A 22,880-nucleotide genomic window follows, 5' to 3' on the forward strand; every position below is an offset into this window, starting at 1 on the left:
TGCCATAAGGACCTCTCACTGTTTATTGACCTCGTCTAGTATCCGCTTCGGTGTCACTGCTCTCTGTTTCTCCACCCCTTTGGATTCTCTCGCTGTCCATTCGGCTATAGTTGGGAGCAGAGGTCCCTTACTGGAGTAGAAAGGTTGCATTTTATGTCTAAGGTACATATGTCTCAAGCCATCAGGACTGAACAGATATCTATAGCCTATCAATTGGTTGCCTCCTGATTCCACCAGGTAGGCTTGAATGGAGGGATACTTAAATGTGAAATGAAGCAAAGGAGAGTGCTTTTTGTATCTAAGTCATGCACTTACTAGCTCAAGAGGTGTGTTGTTTCTTTCGGTAGGCTGGCTGTTTTCCCCCTTTCTGACAATTGTCATCCTATGGCTGGAAAAGGTGCAACAAGACATTTACTCTGGGATGCCAGCCTAGATATAGGAGCAAGCAAACAAACTTAAAATGTTTCCTAGAAGACTGAAAGTTAGCAGCATTTCATATATAAAAAAATGTTTATTTTTAAATTATTTTTATTTTCCTTAATGAAAAAACCATTGCTGTGAAGCCACGGGTAGATGAAAGCAGGTGTTTGAAGCCACAGCCTTATTCAGTATTTGGTGCTGCAGGATTCCTGAATATGTTACTTCCAGCCTATGTGTCCCTCTTAAACACGCAAGTCCAAAAATTGTACTCGCTTTATATCTGTACATTATGCAATTAGGCATTACTGCTAAAAGTCACAATTACTTTTGTCTATTGTCAGATTTATTATTTAATAGGTTAAAAGTGGGTTCAATTGGCACTTCCACAACTTGCCCCATGTGTTAAGGTTTGGGTCCAACATATGGGTGGCAATAGCTTAGCTCTAACCTATATAGGGGATTAGACTTGTATGCCACCTGAGCAGTTTGTGTATACTTACACTGCTTTTGCACAAAATTCAAATATACTTATTCATTTGTCTAAAATTGTACTGGGTTTAAGAGAAAGATATATATACAGTGAGGGCTTTTTAGTCATCTCTCACTGTCCAGAGGTTCAAACACCAGCAATCCAAGTCCATAAAAGCAAAAATCCAAGGAGAACTCCTGAGAAGGGTAGATTTTATTCACAATGTGTTTAGAGAATCTGCTGGTTTTTTACACCTGCATGCTCTCCTATGCTCCCACTAACATTCCATGATGTTCCACTTTTCCACCCTGTTTCCCCTCCAAGTCTCTGCCATTCCACTCCAGACACCAAACTCCTTTCCAGCAACCCCTGATGTTCTCCATTCTGTCTTACTGTGCTACTTGCAACATTTACTGCTGTTGCGTCTCCTGTCTCCCTGTGTCCCCTTCAATAATTTCTGCTGCTCCTGACTTTAGACATCCTTTGTTTCCACCAACAAACTCTGCCATGACCCCCTCCAGGCATCCTTTGTCCCCTACAACTCTCTCTGCTGTTCCTTTTCCCTGACCTGCCTTGCTTCAACCCACCACTTTTTCCCTTTCATCTCTCTCCCTCGGTCCCTTTCATCAATCCCTGACTTTCTAGCACTGCACATACAATTGCTTGGCCTCTTCTGGTCAAGGCCAGTGTGTTTTTTTTCTGGTAGGGAGCAATACTAAGGGGTCTAGTTATTAAAAGATAATACTGTGTTCGAGGCATGTGGGCTGCTGAATTCTTATCTGTGCATACATCGCCGCCTAGTGTTGGGTCCGGATGATTGCACATTTTTGTCTTGGAAGAGTCTTCGAAGTATCACGAGATAGGTGGCTCCTCCCCTGGACTACAGTGCGCATGGGCATCCTCTCCATCCTTAGATTGTTTTTTTCCGCCATTGAGTTCGGATGTGATTTCCAACTCGGAGTTCGGAATCGATAAAAAATTTTTTCTAAAAGGCCAAAAGGCCTTCGGGGTCGTCGGTATCATTATTTGATCGGTGACGGCGACTTTATTTCTGTTGTTTTATGCTCAGATCGTCGAAACGGGCCGCGTGGCCTTTTTCGACACCAAGGGCCAATCGTTGATGGAACGAAGTCCATTCAAAAGATGCCCCAATTGTAACTCTAAATTCCCACACATAGATAAACACCCTGTGTGTAACAAGTGTTTATCTCCTGAACACAATGAAGCCGACTGCTTAGCTTGTGCGCAGTTAAGTTCGAACGAAACTCTTCGGGTTCGAAGAGCAGCGAGGCAGACGATGCAGAAGCCAGCGCCTGACCCGGAGAACATCTTTGAAGACGACGAAGAGGTCGTCGAAGCTGAGGACTCAGACCAGCAGTCGGAGCAGGGGTCGGAATATGACTCCAACTACTACGTCGACGAAGAAGACAACATCGTCGAGGTAGGGGACGACGATCCAGGCATCGGAGCCGTCGAGGACGACTCCGGCGAGGACACGGGGCCAACCGTGAGTACGGAGCCCAGTACATTTACTGATACGCTTCCAAAGGCTCAGGTCGAGGCATCGCCGGAAGGCCTTAGCCAAGATCAAAACATCAATTCTATAGCCCCGCAAGTCAGCCCGGCTAAGAACATAAGGCAAGAGCCATCGGTGCAACATTACCGTTCCCTGGTAATATCGAAACCGAAAGTTAAAGAAGCAAAACAGAAACCGAAACTGATAGACTTCGCACTCTTCGGACCGAAAGGTGTGGATCCATCGGCGCCGACCAAACACAAAATGGCCGTCGACATAGCTGGGTCGCATGTGCGGTGGTCGACCCAAGAGCCAGTACGCCCAGGGACATGCCTAAGCTAAAAGCTGTCGAACCGACAAGGTCGATGTCGACGCCAGGCAACACAAACAAAGGACTCCAGCAGAAGTTGGTTGTCGAACCGAGACAAACAGTCGACAAGCCAAAGACGGTGCAAACACTCAAGCCAAAGGCAAGGATCGAGGCCAAGGGGTCGATCGAGCCGAGGCAAAACATCGCTCCGAAGCAGCAGGCTCCGAAGACGACACAAGGCCAAAAAGTGGTTATCGAACAAACAAGAACAGTCGGGTCGATAACAATCACGGCACCGAAGAAGGTCATACAGCCTAAAAAGACTGTTGAAGCACAAAAGTCCCTCGGACCGATAAAATTCGGACTTCCGACGCACATACGGCAAAAATCGGTCGAACCAACGACAGAAATCGAACCGACACAAACAAAGCCGATAACAGGGAAAAGAGCTCAAGCACATGAGGAGCAAGAGCCTTCGACAGAAGAGCAGTCCAAACTGTATGTGGACCCAGATACTGGCAGACTTACCCTATTAAAAAGGAAAATCAGACCAGACACTTATGCTGAAACCTACAAAATACCACTAAAAAAGAAAAGAGACTCTTCTACATCTCCAACTCTCTTTGAGCCTATCAGGACACATGTGCAAGAAACTTATACATATTCTCTCACACGCACAGATGAGGATGTGGAATATGAGGATAATGAACTGTATAATTATCCTGTGGACAATGACCAGGACAACCAAAATCAACCATGGTCTGATCCTGTAGATCCTGTAGACTCTCAACCCATGCAAGATAATACTGCATACCCTGTGAAAACTTCGCCTACAGAGGACACAGCTGCTTTCAATGCATTAATCGAAAGAGCAGCATACAACCACCACGTGGAAATGCATGCAGACTCCATTGAGGAAGACTTCCTCTTTGACACTTTCAACACTTCTGAAAGATCAGTGAAGACATTGCCCATGCTAAAGGGGGTGCTTAAACACGCTGGGGACATATTTAAGGAAACAACCAGGGCAAGAGTTATTAACCCCAGAATAGAAAAGAAATATAGGCCAGCACCAGTGGACCCTACATACATTAAGGGACAGCTGCCCTTAGACTCTTTGGTAGTATCCAATGCACGCAAACGTGCTAATTCTCAAACTACTGGCGAGGCTCCACCTCCAGACAAAGAGTCAAAAATTTTGGAGGCTTCGGGCAAAAGGGTAGATGCTCAAGCAGCTAACATATGGAGAATTTCAAACACACAAGCCCTGTTAGCCAGGTATGACAGGGCACACTATGACACACTTGAGCACCTTCTCCAGCATCTACCTGACCTTTATAAGGAACAGGCAGAGTTCCTAATACAGGAGGGAAAGTTAATATCTAACGCCTCCATCAAATGCGCGCTAGACGCAGCAGACACAGCAGCCAGGGCTATCAATACCAGTGTCATGCTCAGAAGACATGCGTGGCTCCGCATCTCCGGGTTTAAAAATGAGGTTCAGAGCACTTTACTTAATCAGCCAGTGAACCCTGATTATTTGTTTGGCCCTATTGTGGACACAATATTAGACAAAATGAAGAAGGATACCGAGACAGCCAAGTCTATGGGAGCCTTGCAGTCACAACAATACAGAGGCGGCTCCTTTTGTCGCTCCGGCAACAGAGGAGCTGCAAGAGGAGGCTCAGCGCAGCAAACCTCATACAACAAGGGGAACACGCAAAACACCTACAACAAAAACAGTAGAGGTGGATATCGTGGCAATAACAGCAAAGGTAGAGGACGAGGGAATAACACCACCAGATCCTCTACCAATACCAACAGTGACTTCTTGTCACTGCCCCAGACCATGTAACACCGGTCGGGGGAAGATTACAGCAGTTTCTGCAGGTCTGGGAAAACATAACTACAGACAGGTGGGTGAGGCAAATTATCCAGCATGGCTATTGCCTAGAATTAATCTCCACACCACCCAACATACCCCCAAAGCACCGTCCTATGTCCGCAGAACACCTACACTTATTGCAGCAAGAAGTCATCAGCATGCTACAAAAAGGGGCCATAGAACTAGTACCCTTAGAACACCAGGGTACAGGGGTGTACTCACTATACTTCCTGATCCCCAAAAAGGACGGGTCTCTCAGGCCAATCTTGGACCTCAGGCCCTTAAACCAATACATTTTATCAGAGCATTTCCTCATGCTCACTCTACAGCAAGTATTACCACTGTTGCGTCAAGGAGACTTCCTCGCAACACTAGACCTCAAAGACGCATATTTCCATATACCGGTACACCCAGCACACAGGAAATATCTCAGGTTTACAATACAAAATCAGCACTATCAATTCAAAGTCCTTCCTTTCGGGGTGACAACAGCCCCAAGAGTATTTACCAAGTGCCTAGCGACAGTAGCTGCACATCTCAGAAGACAGCATATTCATATCTATCCATATCTGGACGACTGGCTAATACAAGCACAGTCAGCCCGGCAATGTGCCAGCCACATGTCACGCACTATTCACCTCCTGCACAGTTTAGGTTTCTCGCTGAACTACCCAAAGTCCCATCTTCCGCCTGCCCACGTACAACAATACCTGGGAGCGACGATAGACACTCTGGCAGGGAAAGCACAGCCGAATTCTGTCAGAATAAACAGCATTCAGACATTAATCCAAAGGTTCACGCCCCAACACTCGCTCCCAGCCCGAGTGTTTATGCAACTAATAGGTATGATGGCCTCATGCATTTTCATAGTCCCTCACGCAAGACTACACATGCGTCCGCTGCAGGAGTGCCTAGCACGTCAGTGGAACCAGGCTCAAGGACAATTAAACGACCTAGTGTTGGTGACCAGTCGTGCATACAACTCTCTGCATTGGTGGAATCCACAAAACCTTTGCAAAGGACGACTGTTCCAAGAGCCTGTACCACAAATAGTCTTAACAACGGACGCATCCCTGATAGGGTGGGGAGCCCATGTCCTCCACCACACAGTACAGGGCTTATGGACCACGCAGCAGAAAAAGATGCACATCAACCTACTGGAGCTGATGGCAATTTTTCTGGCAATGAAAGCTTTCAAAGTACATCTGTGCAACAAGACCGTGTTGATCCGGACAGACAACATGTCTGTGATGTACTACATACAGAAGCAGGGAGGAACACACTCTCCACAGCTGTCACATCTGGCTCAAAGCATGTGGAAGTGGGCCATTCAAAGAAACATTTTTCTCATGGCAGAACACCTCCCAGGCAAGGTCAATCAGATAGCAGATCTGCTCAGCAGACACAGCCAACAGATGCACGAGTGGGAGATTCATCCCACAGTGCTTCAACCATACTTCCAACAGTGGGGACAACCAGAGATAGACCTGTTCGCCACAAAACAAAACGCAAAATGGCGGTACTTCGCCGCAAGGTTCCCACACCCGCAGTCTCAGGGCAATGCGATAGGGATGAACTGGTCAGGCAAATTTGCCTACGCTTTTCCACCAGCACCGTTGATACCGCTAGTGGCACGCAAACTGCGCCAGCACTCCATGACGCTAATCCTAGTTGCTCCAACATGGGTGAGGCAACCGTGGTACACCACGCTCCTAGAACTTTCCGTGGTGCCTCATCAAAGACTAAAGCTAACACCCAGTCTCTTAACGCAGAGCCATGGAGACATTCAGCACCCAGATCCACAGCAGCTGAACCTTGCAATCTGGCTCCTGAAGTCATAGAGTTTGGCTACCTAAACTTACCTCCTGACTGCATGAACATTATCAAGGAAGCAAGAAGACCTACCACAAGAGCATGCTATGCAGCAAAGTGGAAACGTTTTGTCATTTACTGTAACAGCAATGACATAAACCCACTAGACGCATCAACTCAAAATATCATATGCTATCTTTGGCACCTACACCGCTGCAATCTAGCCTGTACATCTATTAAAATACACTTAGCTGCCATAGCAGCTTACCTTCAAAACAGGCAACACCTTTCCCTATTCAGAGTGCCTGCCATTAAAGCATTCATGGAGGGACTCAAACAAGTGATCCCCCCAAGACACCCACCTTCACCTGTCTGGAATCTAAACATCGTTTTAACCAGACTAATGGGACCACCTTTTGAACCTCTACAGTCGTGTGAAATACAATTTTTAAAATGGAAGGTGGCATTTCTCGTGGCGATTACTTCGCTTAGAAGAGTTAGCAAGCTGCAAGCACTAACTATTCAAGAGCCCTTCCTCCAAATCCACGCTAATAGGGTCGTGCTTAGGACAAACCCTAAATTCATGCCAAAAGTTGTGTCCCACTTCCACATCAATCAAACAATAGAACTGCCAGTGTTCACCCCAAATCCACAGTAAGTACCTGAAAGAGCCTTGCACACACTAGATGTTAAGAGGGTTCTCCTATATTACATAGACAGGACAAAAGATTTCAGGAAAACAAAACAGTTGTTTGTTGCTTTTTCACCACAACACAAAGGCAACCCCATTTCTAAATCTGGGTTAGCCAGATGGATTGTTAAGTGCATTCAAATATGTTATCTTAAGGCAAAACGCACTTTAACAGTTCCCCCAAGAGCGCATTCAACACGCAAAATGAGGCATCCATGGCTTTCCTAGGAAACATTCCTCTAGAGGAAATATGTAAAGCAGTCACTTGGTCTACCATACATACTTTCACAAAACACTATTGTGTAGATGTACATTCCAAACAGCAAGCTGCTGTAGGACAGGCTGTTCTAAAAACTCTTTCAGACTGCTGCAGCTGGCACAGGTAGCCACCGCTAAGGGAGAGACTGCTATACATTCTATGCACAGATATGAATTCAGCAGCCCACATGCCTCGAACGGAATATGCTACTTACCAGTATGCATCTGTTCTTGGCATGTAGGGCTGCTGACATTCATATCGCCCACCCTCCTCCCCGGTGCCTGTCGCAGCTGTAGCATTCATTCTAACTCTCACTTTCTTGCATGGACATCTCTTACTGTACAACACTCCACCTCTGCCACAATGGCAAAAAACAATCTAAGGATGGAGAGGATGCCCATGCGCACTGTAGTCCAGGGGAGGAGCCACCTATCTCGTGATATTTCGAAGACTCTTCCAGGACAACAATGTGCAATCATCCGGACCCAACACTAGGCGGCGATCTATGCACAGATATGAATGTCAGCAGCCCTACATGCCAAGAACAGATGCATACTGGTAAGTAGCATATTCCATTTCAGTTTCTCGAAACATTAACCATGATTTGTTTTATTTTTCATCTACTCTCAGCCCAGTCGACCAAAATACAAGCCACTTGCTCCAATAAACCTGCTAGCGCCCAAGCTTCAGTTTCAGGTAAGAATCCATGGTGTTTACAATGCAATTGTAATTTTTTTTCATTTGTGAAAACATGGTGAGCAACATTTGTTATGCTTCTAAAGGTTTATCGGAAAAACAAATGGAAGCATGTAATGTGCAAGATAGATCTATTTCTATCATCCACTTAGATACGGGCTACGGGTTCTTTTATTTGTTTTTCTATTTATAATTACATTTTTACTTTTCAAGAAGAACAAGTGGAAAAAAAGTTTCGAGCGTATGAAATAAATCTACAGAAGCTCAAAATGGCTAAACCAAAGGCTAATTCAGTTTGAGCAGGACTATCAGTAATTTAAAAAACAAGCATTGGCAATGCCAATAGGTCTTGTTGTAACGGAGTGTTGTATGGTAAAGTGACGCATTACAGATAAATAGCTCGGTTATAGATATATATTTATGTAGAAGCAGAGAACTGTTGAATAATATTGGTGTAGGTTAAAAGGTCAGGTGACGTTTGCATTATAAAGGTAAACCTAAAAATCCATGTAGGTTAATGACTGCCCTCCTCCCTTCTGTGCTGCTGCCAGAGAAAAACAACATATATTATCGAGTTATCGAAGACACTTTAATAACATTCCAATGCCATTTTTTGTGGAACCACACAACGTCTGCCCATTCAAATCACACTCCTGCCTCCCAACATGGGGGCGTAACCAAAACCCCTCATATATGCTCACATAATTGTCTGCGACCTTAATAATATATAACTTTGTACTCTTGCTCTCCAGCCTACATCAATCTAATGTGAGCTTCAATAGGAAGCGAAGAAACAGTAAGGTATAAGGCCAGAGTTGTGTTTTTTAGGGACAAATCCTGACAATTGCACACACCTCACTTAGAGAGAAATGGACACATAATGTACTTGCATCACCATCTGAGCCTGACTCCAGTCTCCAAAAGAAGCCTCAAAACAAGTTTCCAAGGACCATAAACTTTCATTAGCACAGCAGCGAGGCCATCGTAATCGCAGAATGAGTTTTTGACAAAGGCCTCTTGTGTAACACATAATCTCATATTGGTTATGTACTTTGTATTTGGCATAACTTATAGTTAATTAAATATTCACACATCTAACGCCTCTGCTGCTTGTTGGTGAAATGTGTGTTGGACCTTCTCTACGTTAGTGAAGGCATTCCACATGGGTAACCAGAGTAATTTCTTATATTTGTAGTACCATTAAACTACAATGCATGTTTGTAGTAAGACTTATTATACAGTGATTGTTTTTGCAAGAGTATGTTCTTCACATACATCTCGTCAACACTAGTAACTTGTACAAGAACATGAAAGTATTGTTTGAATTTTGATTTTAATAAAATGGATATTTAGAGCATGCAGTGTCCAAATTTGAGGTATTTGGTGTATTTTTCTATGTCCTTGCACCAAATGTTGGGGGCATACCTATTATGAAAAATGATTACTTTGTATATGAGAAAAGTAAATTTTTAACACAGATAGAATGTTGTGGAGTATGTAAAATGCCAGGATTCTAAAATGACGAAAGCAAATTTTGTAAATACGTGAAGTTGAGTGTATAAAATCTGGGCTGAATGAGATATTACCCGCCTAAGTGCAAAAATAGTTTTCAAGTGGTTCTCTTTGTATGTTTCTGTGGTTGCCAACAGAGCATAGCACAGTTGGCCAGAATATTCAGTGGCTGATCAGAGGTTGCCTATGTTGTGTCTCTTGTATATTGGTAGACACTAGATCCTGCAGTAGGTACAGAGCATACACCATTCTCTTGCAGAATGTAGAATTTCTGACTTGCAGCCCTGAGTCAAAAAAGGAGCATTGTGTGTCTTCTGATACAGATTCATCACAGCCTTGCTAAATTGCTTTTTCAGTGTATGTATGTTGACATGTGTCTCTGTTCCTTTCGTCTGCTATTGCTACTGCCGCTGCTAACTCTTTCTGTCCATGTTTGCACCTGGCACGCCTCCTCTACAGATGCCAGAGAGCCTGTGTGCGAGCTCGCCCACCCTCTTTAGCCCTACCGACTATCAGTCGCCATTGGACTCGACACACAGCCCTCCTCTCCAGCGTCACAATGTGTTCAAGCGACGCAGTATGCGGGTAAGACCTGCATGCTTCCGATTTGCCTGATCAAGGGAGGTGTTGGCATGTTGTGTGGCAATAGGGCATGTTGTTGCCACTCTCTTGATGACTTTTGCCTACGAAGCACCAAATGACAAGAAGGCTATACCAAGGGAATTTAAACCTCACTGCAACACATCAACAAGGTGACGTTATGTCAAGTGCACTTGACAGGCAAAAAAGGCTAATACTTGCTTGCTCTCAGCTAGCCAAATTATCATTAAGAAGAGTTAACAAATATAGTGAACAGCAAGCTCAAATGAGTATGTATAATATTTTTTATTTTGCATGTCCCTATGATCAGGTGTTATTCTATCATATTTGTATTATTATTTGTATTTGTATACCATGCTTCTACCTCTAGTGAGGTCTTACAGAGGTTTTTGTTGGTGTATCTGAGTGGGTTGCAGGCGGCTGCATTAGTGCGGAGTTGGGGAAATGTGTGGTTGAAGATTCCATGAGATACACAATGTTTGAAGTTGTGTGTGAGCCTACTAGTAGTAATAATATTCATATACATTGACTCTGTATAAATGCTGATTGGGTTGAGAAGGGTAGTTAGACAGAATATCAGAAACAGAAATATCGTTGACCAATATATTGTGTCAGGACTATTGAGGACACAAATATCGTTAAGATAAGTTTCTATAGGTATGCAAAGTTTTACTTTCGATAACTCCACATATGTGCACCTTATCAATAAATTTATATTCAAGGTACGTAAGTGTGGGGTTAAGAATACTAAATCTATACTTAGCTATTTGCACTTTCTTTCTGGATCTTTTGATCCTCAATATTTTTCACACCGTATTATGTCCACCCAGTATTTCTGTTACTGATATTATGTCAATGATCCGCTGAGAAGGGTATGCGGCAAATATACTTCTTATTTGAACATCAAGCGAAGGCAGATTGTGTGCTAAGTACAACCCCATTTAGGGTTTACCATTTCTCTACAACTGTGTTTTCTTCAGGAATCCTCACAAAAGTGAGTAGGACTGAGAGAATGGGTTTTGTTCTTAGAGAGGATGGTCCTGTTGATAGATATGATTATCCGGTGGAGGCCATGAAACTATTTGAGTGATTCTCAGCCAAGATGGTGTCTTGTGTAAGCGAAAACAACCCAACTCAGCTGGGACCGGACATTTGTCCTTACAACTCAAAAGCCTGTTGAAGTGGTCAAGTGCTATTACAAGAGCCGTGGCTCTAGAATTTCAGTGTCCGATCCATCGAGCACCAGCCCAAATTTGCTGTGTACACTGTCTGAGTGTTTTCCTCAGATAAGTATAATTCCTTTAATTTAATTCAGACTATTTATGCCATTTTATAATTTCACAAACACATTAAGAAGTCATTAAAACTCATAGATGAAAACAGGCGGTTCAAGTGAAAGGAATGATAGATTATAGGTTTTGTTTGAATGGATTTTGGTCAGTCTGAAAGTAGGAGAAGACAAGTTGTTATTGGGATGGGATTCTAAGGTTGAGGTCAGAAGAAATAAATATGACATGTTAGGTGGGACAGGTAAGAGGCAACACAACGCTTTATGAAAAGGGCACAAAGGTGTGAAGGTTGTTTCCTAAAAAGAGAAAATAACAGGCAAGAGAGGGAAGGCCAATACAATTTAAATGGTCATTAGATACAAGAAGCTTGTGACCATTGACTAAAGAGGAAGATGATAACAGACATGGGAGTCAAGAGTATTCTGAAGAGTTAAAAAGTAAAGGTAAGGAAACTGCCAAAGGACTAACAGCTGTAGTTTAGAAGAGACAGAAAAACTAAGTTTAATTGTGTGATTTGAAGTATAGATGTTCTTCTCATTGAAGGAGAGTGGACATCTTCATCCGTACAGACAATTAAGGATTGAATGTGCAGTGCTTTCTAGAAAACAATTAAATGGTCATTTGGTATATAACAGATAAAGGGATATTTAGTTGAAACTGTAAAGGGCATTTTGATTCATTTGAAGTAATAGCTTATTGTGTTGTGTTCAGTAGTTTTTTGTTTGCTGTTAAGGGTTCTAACTGCCTTGCTGTCTCTTTGAAACTTTACTTCTTGAGTCTACATGATGTGTAGTGTTTGGTAGACTACCTTTAGCTGGATCAGCACTCCAGTAAGCACATGTTTGGCTCAATTAGTCATTTTCAATTACAATAACACTAGCTTAAGTTACCATATTTGTGCATTGACATAAAAGAGGGTATGTCTTTTGGGGTGTTCTGCTTCAAGCGTAGGTATTCTGCTATTACATAAGGGATACAGTGACCCTGTGCACCCAATGTGCACCCTTTGAGGCATCCATGACATGCTCCTACTCAGACTTGTTGGAAGAAAGAGCACAAACTGGAAAAAGAGCAAATACAGACCCTGTTTAGGCCAGACGTCCAATTAAACCTCAGCTCTGATGCAGAGTTTTAGGAGTGCGCCAATATTTTCAGTTTGCACTTCATCCAGCGGTGAACAGAAATGCTAGAAGGGTCCATATGAGGCCAAATAAGGACGTCTTCAGGATGTCCACTGTGCTGCTATAGGAATGGGTGCTGTCCGTCTTCAATATTCTGTCTGAGTCGCAAGTCTGGCTGCAGATCTAGTTGTAAGAGGTGGGGGAAAAGCCACCTCCTACATATGCAGTATACACTATGTAAGTAACGTTTTGTTGGTCATTGGCCATTCCACCCTCCCACAAAATGCCTGTACCATTTGTAAATCCGAGACCTGTGCATTTCCATGAAATTGAAGTCAATCCACCCCATTTGGTCCACATTTATTCTTTAATGTGAATAATTTTCACCCTTTCAGACCACATGGGGGGGTCTACTGGGAACAAACTATGGTGGTTGAGGTTGTTTGCATCTGGTGTCCTGGGGTCTTTCTTACTATGGCTCTGCAAACTGAGCCACGTCTACCCTTTAGGCATTTGTCTCTCAGGGTTGTGGGGTTGAGCCATCACAGGCCTATGAAGGGGGTACTGTGAGGGGCAAGAGGGGCAAGTGCTTAGAACTCAATAGTCAACCAACAAACACAATAATGTATTGCCCAGGCCAGTGCTTATATTTTAATTAAAAGAATGCAATTAATTAGTGCTTTAATCCTGTTTGTAATCCTTTTTGAGGAAGACCCACTCCCTGCTATAAGAGCTTCCTAATGGCTACAGCCCCCGATGTATAGCTTGGGTATCAGCATGGATTAGGCACTGGTATTAAAAGGTACCCTAAAGCCTACACGCACAGTTCTGCTTTGTTTCTCCAGTGCGAGTTTACTAGGCCAACGTCTTCAGTTTATGCAGCAGAGTTGTTTTTCTGCACCCTCTGTCACTCATTACACTCACAGGTAGACCCCACAGTTACCTGCATTACCAGCGTTCAGCGGTACAGCTTTTGTGTCAGAGACTCTTGTACTGTGGGGGCCACAGTGATGGCCTCACTCAGAACTTCACTGTTGGGCTGAATTGTCATGGCAGGCCTACATGGTGGCACACAACTTCAGCAGCAGCAGCCTCGCAAGCTGGGTTCGGTCGGGACACAAGGATGTGCATGTACAGTTTCCTGGCTGTTCGTCAGCAAGTGGATAACTGATAAGGACTTCCACATCTGCAGCAATGAGAAATCTTCAATCAGATGTTGTCAGTGACAGCACCAGTCTCCTGAACACACAGCATGAAGCCAATAAAGCAACGATGTTTGCCAGTTTAGTGTGTTGGCACAGTTCCGAGCAATATTAAGTCCATGAGGCCAGGGGGATCCCTTCACACAGTGATCGCTCCTGGCTTCCCTCTATTAAAGTTGTCAGCTTCCTAAGATTTTTCTGGATGCTGTGAACACACTGGGCTTCTTCTCCTGGACAGTCCTCCTACGCGGTCCTGCATGCTCCTTCTCTCTCTTAGTAGGCATGCAGAATCAAATGTGTAAGCAGAATGGACAGGTGAGGAATTTGCCCCTGATGTATGAGACACAGCAGGCCTGTAGTTGTGAACCCACTGCTGCAGACAGCACACCGCCACAGGAGACACGGTGCAGCCAAAAGTGTGACAGGCACCCCTCCCTCTTGCGCCGCCATGCTTACAGAGGAAGGCGCTGGTTGAGCTCGGCTTCCAGCTTCAGAGATGGCATAGAGACCCAGAACAAAGGATCGCCATCATTGAGTGTGCAACAAAACCATGATCGAGGAGACAGGATTGCTGTGAATTCCACATGAGGTCAGTGCCTGGAAGCCTATGGACCAACCTAATTTATGCCCATGGGTGGTTGGAGCGGTTGCAATTAGGCTCATGAAAGTCCAAGCTATGCTTGGGCCTAAACGTATTGTAGCTACAGGATGCCACAACTAAGAGACATATCCAAACGGCCATAGGACATTACCTCAATGTAAATAGTGGTTCTGTGGTGTCACTGGAGATCCTCTGAGAAGTGCACATGGTCATGATCATAGGTCACATCATTAGTTACATTTCAGAAATAGGTAAGAGACAAAGGCAAGACCGGACAGCCCTTAAGATCCACATTTTAGAATTGGAGACAGAATACGAAGAATCTTGGTGCCCCTCTACTCCTAGAGACTCCTTCTATAAACAGACAGTTCGACAACAAATTGTTCTGGACGAGACACAGAGCTGTATCTACCAGTGGTGAGACAAGGCGAGCAAGACATTGCACCAGCATTGTGCTAACACAACCCGCTGCAAACCCATTGCCTGTTTATCTGATGAAGGCGCAGACACACTGGGGACGCCACCATTGCCCAATGTTTTACCTCCTACTACACTGATTCATATGCTCAACCCCCAGGGATGGGCCCTACTTCCCCCAGGACTTCATAACAGGCCTACCTAATGCCCCCTGACTGACTCTGACAGAAACTCACCTGAGAGCGACATTACACTAAAGGAGCAATATTACACTAGACAAAGCCCTGTCCGGTAAAAGTCCCAGTCCCAATGGCTTCCTGGCGGAGTTCTTTAAATTGTATTGAAACCTACTTCTTGGCCCATTACATGTGTTCTTTCTAGAGCCCTACGGGATGGGTGAGCTCCATTCAGAGTTTCAACAAGCTGAATTTGTGGTTATACCCAATCCTGGTCTTCCCCTGACCGCTGTTCCTCGTACCGCCTCATATCCCTTTTGAACATCAAAGTCAAACTTTGGGCTGAGACCCTAACTAACAGGCTGATGCCATTGCTGGCCATAATACACAATATTCAATGCATCTACAAATCATACCTGGGGCCTATGTACTCCTCCTCCTGGACTTAACTCAGTCTGTTGTGATTACATGTTCTGTCTACTGTACAGTTTGACTTGGGTCCCAGATTTATCTATTGGATCCGACTGCTTTGCACTGACCTGAGGGCTTGAGAGATGGTGAGATGGAGATGGAGAGATGGTGGGTGGATTCAAGGTCAGACCCGTTCCCAGTACAAAGTGGGACGGGGCAAGGATGCCCACTGTCGCATGTATTGTTTGCCATCACTATTGAACCCCAGGCGGGTGGACGAGGATAGATGCCTCGGTCAGGGGCTTTGAATGAGCTCCTGGCCTTTGATGGACAGGTTTGCTCATTATGCTGAAGACATCCTGATATTTCTAAAGGTTTGAAAGAAGTCCAGATCCCAAGCCCTTCAAATCCTCAGCATTTTCAGCAACTTCTCTGGACTCTCTATTAACAGAGCTAAACCCTTAATATATCCCCTTGCCTGCCCCCTGACTGCTCTTCGCTGGACTGACAACTTTGAGGTTCGGCTGGAGGGTTTTCAATAACCAGGAATGTATGTCGCAGCAGGCCCAGGACGCGCCTGGGCACGAAATATCCAGCCGCAACTAGATTGCTTGAATCGCAATCTAGGATTTGGTTGACATTACCGTTATCCATTATGAGGTTCTCCTTCATTCATGAAATTTTCGTTCTGCCCAACTGCTTTATCAATTACACATCATCCCCTTCCCTCTGCCAAGGGCATCTTTTTGGAAAATAGACTTGCACCTGCTGGAGCCACCGCATTGCGAGAATAGCCCTCGCTTAACTGCTAAAACTCTACATACAAAGGTGGCATTGCGACCCCGGACATTCTCTGATACTACAGAGCATCCCTCCTCATAATTGTGAATGAGTGGTGGTTCGACACCGAGGCAGATCCTGCCTTTGCACCTGAGAAATGTACAATGTGAGATACCTTCCTGGTGCATTCACTTTATGGTGGAGTACTCCCTGTAACTATTCTATTGGCCACAACAGTGACACTTCAAATTTGGATAGATACCCATAGAGCTCTGAGATGGGTGAGAAGCCTGACTAAAGAAACCCCACTGTGGTGCGGGACCCTTCTGCAGCAGGTTGTCGTGTATTTCTATAGGTTCTGAATCGATCCCCCTATTCCTGACCCTATTCTGGTTAAACTAACTATCAAGTTAACTAACAGTCAGCCCATGAGGCAAGAAATCCCCCATGATGCAGATACCGTTATCTGACGCAGTCACACTACGGCACAGGAACGTGTTATCTGATTAGGTCATAACGCTTGAGATCTAATTAGACAAGCGACATTCCTCCAGCCCCTGATAAGGCATACGACGTTCTCATAACAAATCAAACCTATGACAACCTGGATAATCCGTGCGGCCATTGTTTTGATTTCACAGAGAACTTTTGCAAAAGAATGTGCTAACGAGCAAGTCGTATGACATCTTTATTGACGTACCTATGTCCATCCTTACGTCAATCTCGGCACCTTTAAGGTATAAATATTGCCGACCTTGCCCTATGCAAACACACGCGTGGTGACAAGACGGAGCAGCCATACTTGCAGAAGCAGACCCCGCTGGCAGCAGCCCCGCCTTCCTGACGCGCTGAGAGACGCGCTGCTATCTCAAGCCGAGAGACCCAGCACCGGCGCTTCTGGGCAGCCCTCGCAGGCAGCCTGGAATATCGAGAGCAGAGAAAGAGATACCATTCCTCATCCATCCTAAATTCCAGGTACAGAACTGAATAACCCCTCACAGAGAATTCTTTAGTTATTCACTTGGCAAAAACAAACTTAACTTAAACTGTAACTTTCTATTCCCGCCCACGCATTAGACTTAGGTCAGGTACACGGGGTAGGCGTATTTAGAAACACCAGTTGAGTACGTTTAGTCAAATGTATATGTGTATGTAAATATATTTTAATCATTTTAAACATCATATGACTCAGAAACCATATCAATGTTTTTACAGTATTATTTTATACTATTGCTTCTAATGTATGCACTTTACTTAACTATAAGTATTGCAATAATATCGATCCATTTCTCTTGTACGAGAAAAGAGACTGATCAATAAATAACACCTTTTTATTGAACACGCCCGTCTCTTCCTTTTCTCTACATTCTGATGAGACTAAGAATGCACGTACTGACTGAGTAAAATAATTGCCTTGTGCTCACACGACTCTCGAGATTGACTCTTGATTAGGGGAGAGCAAAGTTGTCATGTTCTATGGTTGTCAGAAACTAAATCCCTTCTTGTCTAATCAGGGAAGTTAATCCTTCCTTGAACATTCGAGAAAGTTTCTAGCGAACTCTGAGCTTAGCTGGCAAACCCAAAAATTAAGTCTAGCATCGACAGTAGTAGACCTAGTTAACGTCTGGCCTAGGCCTTTACTGCTGTAGGTACTATTCCAATGCGCAGAGCCTATTGGGAAAATAGGAGCTACACTACATGGCGCCCAACGCGTTTGGAAAGGGCGATAAAACTAACGTAAGACATTTAGAGTAACTCAGTCGTGCTTTCTCACTCAGACCCCTTTTTCCAAATACTCCAAAGACGTCTGGAGTGGGTGAAAGGTTATATCCTCCAAAACCTCGCAGGAGGGAACTCCTATGTATGGTTCTTGGTCAAGTCAACGTTGAAGGATAAAACAGTTCCGAAATATTGTGCATCTAATCTCTGTTTCCATAAAGAAACCTGATCTGCAAACAAACATAATACCATCCTGTCTGTAAAATGGCAGAGAGTGATGATGAAAGAGAGGCAGTTAGATTAGCAACTGAACTCGCAGATGCTGATGCTACCATGCAAGCAGCAGACGCGGATATAATACTCATTCCGGTCATTAAAAGGAGATCTATAACTCTAAAACTTATAGAAAATGGACTGACACCTAGAGGTGGCACAGTCATATTCGTAATCGAGGCACACGAATATCGGCAGACAGAGGTATACTATTCATGGATACATTTTCCAGCAGCAAATGCTGTAACAAAGTACTTCCACTATTACAAAGTAGAGGAACCTCCTGAAACGTACACTCCTTTCGAGGAGGTGGAAGTACCACTCAAATTCCAAGAGCATTTGCTCTTATTTGATGGCGCCCTAAAACATAACAATCACATTACAAGGCTCGGTCCTTTAGGAAGACCAGGAGCAACGTGGCCGGTCTTAGCCGGATACACACCACATCCAGACATCGAAAGAATGCCTGCAGCAGAGCTGTTAATACAGCTAAAACAACTACTAAAAATTCATAGATAATTAGTTCAGTATGTAATGCGGACTTCAACAATTCAGCCAGCGATTAAACTTCCACAGCTGACCCCTCACCAGGGGAACACAAATAAAATTACACCACAGAACATCCAATCCTGCCTGGGTAAAGTTCCAGCTAAACGGGAACAAATACCATTCTGGTTGGCACAGAAAATCACCCAAATAGAGGCGGTGTTTCCTGACACCACCCCATTAGAAAAACACAGGATTCTGACTATATGTCTCCCAATGGGAATCGCACCACACATTGAGGACTGTGACACTTGGGGTACAGTCTTTGCTTCCATCTACACAAAAACGCACGGTGTCCCATCCATTTCGGTGATACCAGATGTGCTAAAACAAATTCAAGATGAATACGGTCCAGAACCTGCTTTAACTCTTGGTATGAAATTACTAAAAGACTTCAAACAGGTTTCGGCTATATTACTAGCCAACATAAAAGGTGAAGCAGCAAACGTGGCGATCCGCCAGAGGTTAAAAGAGACAGATATAGCAGACCAACCAGCTGAAATTGCCAGAATCATAGAAAAATCCTATGAAGAACTAGGCAGAGATAGTCCAGGTGGAATACCAGTAAAACCGCAACTGACTACAAGTCCAGAAAAAATATTTTTTAATAATAATAATTCACCAAAAAAGAACTGGGATGGAAACAAACAATCCAATCCTAAAGAAAAGAAATTCCAGTCCAGAGGAAGGTCTCCTAGGCGAAGAGAGAAATCTCTAAACCAAAGACAGAGGTCACCGCAGAGTGACCCCTCTGGGAATAGATATAACCTTAGAAATAGGGATAATATTAAAAAACCTGATAGATATCAAGACATTGATACACGTCCCTCTCAATCTTTTCAGACTTCCTCGCAGAAATCGGAAAGAAGAGGACGATCAGAAGAGCACGCCAAGTCCAAAGACAAGGAACCTGCTCAACTTAAAAAGAAATTACAATTTCCAAAAAAGAAGGTAGCCAGTATCAAGGTAGTTAAAAATGCAGAGAATACTGAGGACACAACTGAAAAACGGAGAATGGGCTCAGACAATGCTAGACAGCGCAGCAGAGGTGAGCATAGCTCGCAAAGTCCTTATGAATCATCTGGAGACAGTGGACACGAATGAATACCTTCAAGTGGAAACTGCAGACACCAGAGTTAGCAAGCCCCACAAGATATACGAGATAACATTACGTATAGAGGGAGATAAGACCAGGAAAATAAGGGGACTATTTTGGGATAACCTCTCCAAAGGCTATGACATCCTTCTAGCTGAAAAAGACTGGCCACCAGAGTTTGTCAGGGAGTGCCCTCATGGCGAAGAAGTAATTATGCCTGCCTTCTCGAATCAAATACCGATTCATAAAAAATACACACTTGCTAGAAAGTGGGCAGTGGCCTTAGCACCTGCTTTATATAAAAATCATGTAGGATGGGATGAGGATTCTCCTCCTCACAAAATCCAGTTAAAATCACAACCAACTGCACAAAGGCAGTACCCAATTAAGCAAGAAGCTAAAAAACAAGTAAATGAAATACTAGATCAGCTAGAATACCAGGGGGTGATTGAAACTTGCACCTCACAAATGAACAATCCTTTGTTTCCGGTCTCCAAACCAGACAATTCGTACCGTCTAGTTTTGGATTACCGACACCTTAACACATGTTGCAAAACCTTTGCAGTGCAAAACTCACACAGTGCTGCACTAATGAATAACATAGTGCGCAAAAAATACAAAACAACCTTGGACATCTCCAATGGATTCTTTTGTCAAAACATAGCACCAGAGAGCAGATCTTTAACTGCATTCTCAGTAAATGGCACTCAAAAACAATTCTGTCGGTTAGCCCAGGGGTACAAGAACAGCCCAGGGGTATTCTCAGCGAGAGTAACAGAATTACTACAACTATATGATGATGAAGCATTATCTTATGTCGATGACATTTACTTAACAGATGATGACTTGGAGACTCACTTGAAAAGGGTGAACACCATAATACTTGGGTTCGCTGCAGAGGGTTACAAATTCAACTTCAAAAAGTCCAGAATTGCCCATCTGACGGTCCTATTCTTAGGATATGAGTTATCAAGTGAAGGTAAAAGCTTGGCAGACAATTTCCTAGAGAAATGTGCCGTAATCCAAGCTCCTAAAACACTAAAAAACCTACAGTCAATTCTAGGCTTCCTAAATTTCGGAAGAACATACATTGCAAATTACGCAGAAAGGGTCAAACCCCTTTATGATCTAATTAAACCAGACTTTAAAAGATCCAGTTGGACTCAAACACACACAGAAATTTTGAGATCCTTACAAACAGACATGCTAATTAAAACAAAATTAGAAACACGTGATAACACACGCAATCTTGTGATCCGAGTCATCCCAGGGAGATGCGGATTCACATACCTAACCTCTAATGAGGGAGATAAGGTACCAATTGCATTCAAATCACACATGTACACAGAAGCTGAACAGAAATTCAGTAATACAGAAAAAATCATTCGTGCAGTTCAAACCGCAATAGCTAGAGAAAAAGAAATAGCTGACGGTAGACATATCACAGTCAGAACAGCAGAATCAGCCTTTGAGGCACTAACAACACCGTGTAATTTACCAACAACAACATTGAATCCGGAATGGATACAATGGGTGAATTCAATCACAACGGACAAAGTATACTACTACTTTGATCCAGAACTAGAAGAATTGAAAAATCTAAAATATGAAAAGACGTATCCTCTGCCAATCGACATTCTACCTCTACGACATTACGCCTGTGTAATCTACACAGACGGACATGCTCAACCCTCCGTTTGGGGAGAACATGCATACAACCCCACATGTGAGATTACAAAAGAAGTGTGGCGCGGAGGTAAACTAAAACCTCTATTAACAAAATCACACTCAGTAGAAACTAATTCAGAACTACAAACTGAAATAATAGCTTTGAAAATGGCGCTAGATAATGCGGATCGCGAATTCCCGACACTTATAGTGTCAGATTCATATTACTGCGTCAAAGCATATAACAAGGATTTGCAGACATGGATTCAGAACGGTTACAAAGATGACACAGATGCACCAATAAAGCAGAGACTACTCTGGGAACAAGTAGCTCTTTTGAAAAAAGAACTACCAAAGACTCACGTGACACACTCACTGAGTCATCAGCGTGATGGCGTTCACGTTGTAGGGAATTCATTGGCTGAAACAGCCGCAGCGGCAGCCACTAAATCGGCTCCCGTAGATCGAAAAAAGCGTACATTAAAATACATTGACGGTGAAACAATGCTGGCGGTGAAAACGTCATCAAAAGGCGACTGCTCAGCGTTACCGATCAACTATCCACTCAATTATACATACATAATCGATGCAAACTCCGTCCCTTTTGCTCGAATCCCTGGAGTGGGGGATAGAGTGATTCCAAACATGGACAGGAGAAACTTGTTAATCGCAGACGCACACATGGGCGAGGGTCACAGACACCTTAAATTAAAAGATTCTCTGGAAGAATTACAATCACGGTACTGGTGGCCAGGCATGAGCCTGCACTACACATGTTTGTAAAAAACTGCCCAAACTGCAACAGAGATCGCAGAGGGGAGAGAAGCAGTTTAATACCTCGTCGAATCAAGGCAGATAATATTACCAGCAAAAAGAATGGCTTGCGATTAACATATACAGGCTAGTTTCCACTTATAATGTAGATCCACAGCACTCGGCTGACGTCCGTACTATTATACAAGATTTGCGAGTCTAAATGGCATATACGCTAAGAGCATGCTACGTTCGACCATTTCTTTCACTCAGGCAAACCAGCCTGGGGGGGAAACATGGCCAAATGAGCACAGCCCAGCGGGAATCTTCTCACTTCCTTCCTGAGGGTATGGGATGGTGTAAAGAAAAAACCAAGGCAGAAAGCAATCTATAATAGAAAGGATATTAGGTTCGGGAGCTGGGTGGGTCAAACATCTAATAAGTGTCCAACGTAGTCTAAATAACTTGCCAAGAAATTCTCTGAAGGGATTCAGTCCGTACGAATTATTATTCGGAACTAGGATGTTGATCTCTGACCTTGATAGTCAGACTTCAGTGGTAATAGAAAAAACCTTTGATGTCAAAGACCGTTTGGCTATTTTGCAGGACTTAAACAAAACAAGAAAAGACCTGAGCAACATACAGTTGAAACAACAGC

At 43.7% G+C, this 22,880-nt stretch overlaps 1 protein-coding gene across 5 annotated transcripts in view; it reads left to right on the plus strand.

The window, feature by feature from the left end:
• PTK2B (protein tyrosine kinase 2 beta) overlaps positions 1 to 22,880 on the plus strand; it is a 500,318-nt gene that overhangs the window by 444,151 nt on the left and 33,287 nt on the right. For 3 of the 5 annotated variants that reach the window (XM_078649940.1, XM_078649937.1, XM_078649939.1), the window contains 2 exons: positions 7,993 to 8,058; positions 10,030 to 10,155. In XM_078649940.1, coding sequence (XP_078506066.1) covers positions 7,993 to 8,058; positions 10,030 to 10,155 — 192 coding nt within the window. The remainder of the gene's footprint in view (positions 1 to 7,992; positions 8,059 to 10,029; positions 10,156 to 22,880) is intronic. The other 2 variants (XM_078649942.1, XM_078649941.1) reach the window with 1 other exon arrangement.

This window comes from Lissotriton helveticus, chromosome 6 (genome assembly GCF_964261635.1).
Source record: "Lissotriton helveticus chromosome 6, aLisHel1.1, whole genome shotgun sequence".
Taxonomy (NCBI): Eukaryota; Metazoa; Chordata; class Amphibia; order Caudata; family Salamandridae; genus Lissotriton; species Lissotriton helveticus.